Source organism: Brassica oleracea, chromosome C4 (genome assembly GCF_000695525.1).
Source record: "Brassica oleracea var. oleracea cultivar TO1000 chromosome C4, BOL, whole genome shotgun sequence".
Lineage (NCBI taxonomy): Eukaryota > Viridiplantae > Streptophyta > Magnoliopsida > Brassicales > Brassicaceae > Brassica > Brassica oleracea.
Window position 1 is genome coordinate 41,350,131 of NC_027751.1, and position 6,593 is coordinate 41,356,723.

At 39.3% G+C, this 6,593-nt stretch overlaps 2 protein-coding genes across 2 annotated transcripts; both read right to left on the reverse strand.

The window, feature by feature from the left end:
• Positions 1–437: 437 nt before the first annotated feature.
• On the reverse strand, positions 438–1,749 carry LOC106338912 (sodium/potassium/calcium exchanger 1-like). The gene is made up of 3 exons (XM_013777780.1): positions 1,372–1,749; positions 864–1,320; positions 438–745 (listed from the first exon to the last, which is right to left on the reverse strand). The coding sequence occupies exons 1-3, from the start codon at positions 1,747–1,749 to the stop codon at positions 438–440; spliced, it is 1,143 nt and encodes a 380-aa protein (XP_013633234.1).
• Positions 1,750–4,430: 2,681 nt separating this feature from the next.
• LOC106341130 (UDP-glycosyltransferase 84B2-like) lies at positions 4,431–5,828 on the reverse strand. The gene has a single exon (XM_013779952.1). The coding sequence runs from the start codon at positions 5,826–5,828 to the stop codon at positions 4,446–4,448; it is 1,383 nt and encodes a 460-aa protein (XP_013635406.1). The 3' UTR covers positions 4,431–4,445.
• Between the last annotated feature and the right edge of the window lie 765 nt (positions 5,829–6,593).

Genomic DNA, 6,593 nt, shown 5'->3' on the forward strand with positions numbered 1-6,593 from the left:
GTACAACTTAGATAATAGTATTTTTTTCTTTGGTACAACTAATATTTCAGGTTTCACTGCCAAAGTACAACTCTGTACAACCTAGTATAACTAAATAACTAGTACAACTTTGTGCAAGCCAGTATAACTAATAAACTAGTACAACTTTGTAGAAACCAGTATAACTAAATAACTAATACAACTTTTTGTGCATAATGTGTTTCAGATAAGTGGATTCCCAGATAAGTCTTACACGTTTTAATTCAACACTAGTTTTTCTAGTTGTACTAATTTTATATTTTTTGGCATAGTTGATGCAGTTTTACTTGGTCTAGTTTCCCATAAATGTAACCTGTTCAACCACCAAATCAATTACACACATACAAGTTTGGATTTAGGTTTTAAAACAAACACATACAGGTTCCAAAAACAACAACATAGTTTAGCACTTCGCCAAATCAGTTTGGCGTAAAAGGAGACCTCAACAAATGAGAACGCTTGGGCACCCTCTTTGGCATCTCATTAACTCCAACCGAAGCTGCCTCCTCTAAAGCATCATCAACTCCAACCTCACCTTCCTTCTCTAAAGCATCATCAACTCTAACCTCACCTTCCTTCTCCAAAGCATCATCATCATCTACAACCTCATTTGTCTTGTCCACAACAGCTTTTTCCGCAGCAGCCTTCTCAAATCTCTCTGCAGTGTCTGCCATAATTTGAAGTGTAGATTGCTCATCTCCATCATCATCAAATCTCTCTTCAGTATCTACATTGAACAAAAATACATCATGACTTAGATCATCATCATTAAAAATATAATTTGAACTTATATGTTATCATGACTTACCTTGCATCAACTTCTCAGCCTCTGATCTGTTTCTCACCATCCTTCTCAGCCTCTGCCTCAATCTGTTTCTCACCATCCTTCTCAGCTTCTACCTCATCACCATCCTTCTCAGCCTCTGCCTCAATCTGTTTCTCACCATCCTTCTCAGCTTCTACCTCATCACCATCCTTCTCAGCCTCTGCCTCAATCTGTTTCTCACCATCCTTCTCAGCTTCTACCTCATCACCATCCTTCTCAGCCTCTGCCTCATCACCATCCTTGTCACCATTGTCCTCACCCTCCTTATCAGCCTCATCATCATCCCAGCCATGCTTCTCAGCCTCTTCATCACCCTCCTTATCACCATGCTTCTCAGTCTCTTCATCACCCTCCTTATCACCATGCATCTCAGTCTCTTCATCACCCTCCTTATCACCATGCATCTCAGCCTCTTCATCACCATCATTATCTCTTCTTCTGCCTCCTGAAGCATATCCGGTTTCAATTTCACCAAACTGGAATGACCAACTTTCTCTCTAAATCTTGTCTTGTTCCAACTCCTTTACTCTTGCTGCTAGAAGACGAATTGTTTCGTCTCTCAATGCAAATCCATCGTCCATTCTTTTGTTCAACTTCAACTCTAATTCTCTTAAACTCTCACGACCTGCCTCGCCCCCTGCCTCGCCTCCTGCCTCGCCCCCTGCCTCAACTCCTGGCTCGCCTCCTGCCTCGCCCCCTGCCTCAACTCCTGCCTCGCCCCCTGCCTCGCCTCCTTCCCGAATTGTTTCGTCTCTCAATGCAAATCCATCGTCCATTCTTTTGTTCAACTTCAACTCTAATTCTCTTAAACTCTCACGACCTGCCTCGCCCCCTGCCTCGCCTCCTGCCTCGCCCCCTGCCTCGCCTTCTGCTTGCTCTTGTTGCTCTCGGGTTCTCACATCCATCTCGAATAGATCCGGCCAGAAAATTTTACTCCCTGGTTCTTGTAGGATCTTGTTCCAACTGTCAACAGCTATGTCTAGCGTATCCGAATCATCTATCAGCTTCAAGTCTTCATAAGTCCATTCATCCATTATTTCATACAAAAGGTCTGCTTCATATCCCTGTGGTTCCAAAATACTGATAATCTCCTGAAATATGACCAACAACAAATTACACATTTAATTAACTATGAACTTGAAGAAAATGACATAAACAACACTTAAAAAAATTATAAGCTTTTACCTTTGTGTTTCCTAGCGTCCGATAAATCATGTCAAGTGGAAATCATGTTGTTCCGGTCCTCTTGAACTTCCATTTGCACATTCTTGGACAACCATCAAGACAGTTTGGAACTGGCTCTCTGAATCTTTCTCTAAGGACAAGGATACATTTAAATGCTAATATCTGCACATCATTTCACACAATCACATTAGTTATATTATAACAAATATGCTTATGAAAAATACAATTCATATACCTCCAAAGGGTTGATAAACCCAGAAATACCCACTCTGCCTTCTCTGGGATCCCATCACGAAACTGATCCCTCACATGAAAAATCTCCTTCATGCAATCATCAAATGTGTAACGGCCCCATGGAAATTCGGTGCAAAACCTCAGATCTTCTGCTGCTTGGAGAGTGAAATACTCAATGAAGTATCCTCCTTTTGACCTTCCTCTTAAAACTCTAGCAAGAAAGTAAAGAACCGCCATCCTCAGACGATCGCCACTACGATCAAACTTCATCTTCTGAAGTTTCTCTAAGACATCCGCTTATGTCACTTGCAGACCCTTTTCCTTCCCATCCTTTGTCTTCTTCACCTTAAAATGCTTTCTCGCAAACTTCATGCTCCCTATGCTCAGATAGTTTTCTGGATATGAGTGGCAGTATAAACCAGAGAGGAGGCTATGTTCCGTGATGGAGTATCTAATTGGAACACCGTTTTCCCCAAACCAAGCTTGTCGACCCTTTCCTGTATGCATAGTACGAAGTAGCAACATCCACAATCCCATCACTTTTCTTGTTGGGGTACAATCCATGTGAAATATATGCTTGAACTGAGGATGATCCTGAAACCAACTCTTCTCTGAGGCCTCAAACTTTTCAACCGTGTTCAGAAAATCGTGTTGATGACACCTTGAGGAGAGCTTGCAACCCTTTCCATAGTCGTTCGGTTTGAAGAAAAAACCAGCAAGTCTGTCAGCTTCTACGGTCATATCATCCCTCTCAACCTGAAAAACACAAACAAAATACACTGAATAAATAACTGAGTTATACAACACAAAATCACTTAGTTGTACCAGTTACACTAATTGAATTAAAAATAATATTACTAGTTCTACCAGCAAGCCTAGTTATACAACGACAACACCATCTCATTAAATAGTTATACAAAATACTTCTCTAGTTATACCAGTCAGACTACGTATAAGAAGCGTAGTTGTACCAATTATATTACTTATAAAAAATGTGGTTTTACTAGTTATACTGAATCTGTTTACAACATATTATTACCAGTTGCACCATTTTCACTCTTTTAGTTGTGCTAGTAATTCAATACTCAGTTGGATTAGTTAGACTAATTATACTTTTCATAATTATACCAGTTATATTAGTTATAAGAAGTGTGGTTGTACTAGTTATAATAGTTCCATTGATTATGTTTTACAACATATTATTACCAGTTGAATTAGTTTCATTCTTTTAGTTATACTAGTTATTCAATACTCAGGTGTATTAGTTAAAATAATTATACTTTTGATAGTTGTACCAGTTATATTATTTATAAGAAGTGTGGTTGTACTAGTTATACTAGTTCCATTGATTATGTTTACAACATATTATTACCAGTTGAACTAGTTTTATTGTTTTAGTTGTACTAGTTACACTACTTATATAATTACTACATATTTCTTAGTTCAACCCTATCATAAATAATTCTAAAACCATTTTAAATGGACTTGTTTACCGTTCTTGGCGAGTCATTATCAACGGCAACCTCGGGTGCGTTTGAATCTCTGTTGTTAGATCCAATCTCCTCATCGTTCTGCTCGTCTACACGATGTGAAGGACTCTTTGTGGAAGAGCCTGAGGTTACTCGAGGTTGTTGTGGATTCTCGGCCTCACTCGCTGCATGAGTTGGTGTTGGCGATTTTTGTGGCTGACTCGGAATCACTGGGCGTGGTGTACCCTCGCTATCGCCCTGAGAAGGCAATTCTGCTGCTGGTGTGGGGGGGGAATGAACGCCTTGATGTTCCGGTGGTGATGTTGCGGTTTCTCTCACACGGCTCCGAGCCCTCTTGGTTGGATTTGTAAATAAGTTAAAGTTTCTTGGTTACTTAGTCTTTTTCCCTTATTTTTGATTTTTTTTTGAAAAAAATTTAATTAAAAATAGAAGAGGTCCGTTCTGAATTTTTTTGACCTCCTTTGTCCCATACCAACATTTGATCCGTTTTTAGTCAATGTTTATGTTTCTTTGTTTTCTTTTGTATTTAAATTTCATGAAATCTTCTTATTATCCTATTTTTCGTTTCAGAATTTATTGGAAATACATGGGATTATCTTAAATTATATTTTTATTAAATATATTAATTAATAAGCATGTGGTTCAACTACTAAAATTAAATCCCGGTTATCGCCGGTTAAAAACAATAATTCTTAAACACAACTTGTGATATAGCCAATGAACGAGTCCAGATTCTGAGCCGATGAACCACCGGGTGCCAACGCCAATCTCGCCGCTTGCTTCAGCTCCGTCGCTCTCCTCCTCATATCCTCCGCTGAAGGTCCTTCCATCACAGCCTCAATACATCTCTCAACCTCCGCAACCTTGAGCTGGCCGTCAACTTCATCGTTCCTCATCCTCACTCCGATCCCAAACACATCCACAAGCAATCTCGCGTCAAGCGGCTGATCGATCCAACTCGGGTACGCCACCACCGGAACACCAGTCACCACCGTCTCCATCGTCGAGTTCCATCCACAGTGCGTGACGAAACAAGAGATCGCCACGTGGCTCAATATCCTCTCTTGAGGACCCCACTCGATAACAACCCCTTGTCCTTCTTGAACCATCTCCTGCAAAACGCCGACGTTTTGAGCCATCTCCTTAGGCCTAATCACCCAGAGAAATGAAATTCCTCTGTTTCTCATAGCCGTTGCTATGCTCTCCACTTGATTCACAGACCATTTGAGCAAGCTTCCGAAAGATATGTAAACGACCGAAAACCTAGCTTGCGTGTCAAGCCACTTTATACAATCACCATCAGATCTCCATAGATCAAGATTTTTCTCATCTAGGGTTTTGTCTTCATCAGCTCGCAATAGAAATGGAGAAACCAGAGGACCCACTGGGATTATTGGCTTTAAATGAGACATCGAATCGATTATCTCTGATTCTAGTTCGTAAAACGAGTTAACCAAAACCCATTTCACATTTTTCAAACAATCAACGAAGTCCAACATTAGGTTATTAAAGTTACTTCCCGAAGAAGGTAACATAAACGAAGGAAGATCTCTAACTTCCAACAATGGTAAAGCTGGTAGATCAACTGTCTGATTCAGATCTTCTAGATCCTCGGGGAAAGTGTTCGTCGCCATGTAGTAACGGTAGTAAACCGAGTAAGCTCCACAAGCTTGGATCCAGAGGAGCGCGCAAGGGATGTTATATGCAGCTGCAACACCTGGAACCCAAGGAGCAAAAGGCACGGTGACAATACAAGAGAATCTATTTGATTCGATGATTTTAGACAAGTTCTTGGCTCCGACATTTCTCAATGACACGAGGAGAGAATTATCGGCTCTTGGGTGGTCTTTTGGTAGCCCATCAGGGAAGAAAGCGAGGTCCACTGGGCTAAGGTGTTCTTCGTCGGCCGTGTTGGCGGCTGAGAGGAGGTCACGGGCTTGTTCGGTGGTGGCGAGAGTGAATCGGAGGTTCGGTCGTGAGAGAAGTTTGGCGAATTTAAGCATTGGATTGAGGTGGCCTTGGACTGGTAGTGCTACCAATAGAACATGCGTTTCTTGACCCACAGTACTTGCCATTATTTAGTAGATAATAAGTTAATAGGTATTAAATTTTGAGTTTTGGATGAAAAAAATTGAGTTGTAAGTGTAGTGTTATATATAAGTAGATAATAAGTCTATGTATAGTAATTGCTAACACAATGAATACTGGTCACTGGTCAATTATAAATAACCATTATTACCAAAAAAATTTAATGTCATTGGTCAATTACATTTACAATTAAGTTTTTTAATTATAGCAAGAACTTTATCAAGAAGAAAAAATGTGGTATAACAAAATCAAAAGTTTTCTAAATCTGTGGAAAATAGAAATGTAATTCGCCAAAATATAAATACATTGTGTGTTGTTTGAGATGCTGAGCCATTTAGCAGACGACATATGCATTTGTTAAAGTTAGCATCCCAGAATATAGAGACTATGGTTATATACTTTAGTCAATTAATTAGCTACTAGTATAGGCTAGCATTGTTTCTTTCTTAATAAAATCCTTACAAAAATACACAAAAAATTATTCAAATACAAAACTTTATATGTGAGATATATACAACTGTAATTTGGTCAAAGATCATATTTCGTAACAAATAAGGAATAAAAATAAAGAGTGTTGAAGTGGCACATATTAATTCGAAAGTCAATTTTCACAAATCTTTGGAAGCAAAGTAATTGGCCAAATATAAATTCACTATGTGTTAATCAAATCACTTAACCATTTAGATAATTTACATGGATTTGTATGCCACGTATCATTTGACTAATGGTCGGGAATATTCTGTGATATATCG

Bases quoted from the DNA above. Each gene is read 5' to 3' on its own strand.
- LOC106341130 (XM_013779952.1), bottom strand. From the start codon at position 5,828: ATGGCAAGTACTGTGGGTCAAGAAACGCATGTTCTATTGGTAGCACTA.
- LOC106338912 (XM_013777780.1), bottom strand. From the start codon at position 1,749: ATGGATGTGAGAACCCGAGAGCAACAAGAGCAAGCAGAAGGCGAGGCA. The intron at 1,321-1,371 runs GTAAAGGAGTTG...TGGTCATTCCAG, and splicing joins TTCGTCTTCTAGCAGCAAGA to TTTGGTGAAATTGAAACCGG. The intron at 746-863 runs GTGAGAAACAGA...TGTTCAATGTAG, and splicing joins GGCAGAGGCTGAGAAGGATG to ATACTGAAGAGAGATTTGAT.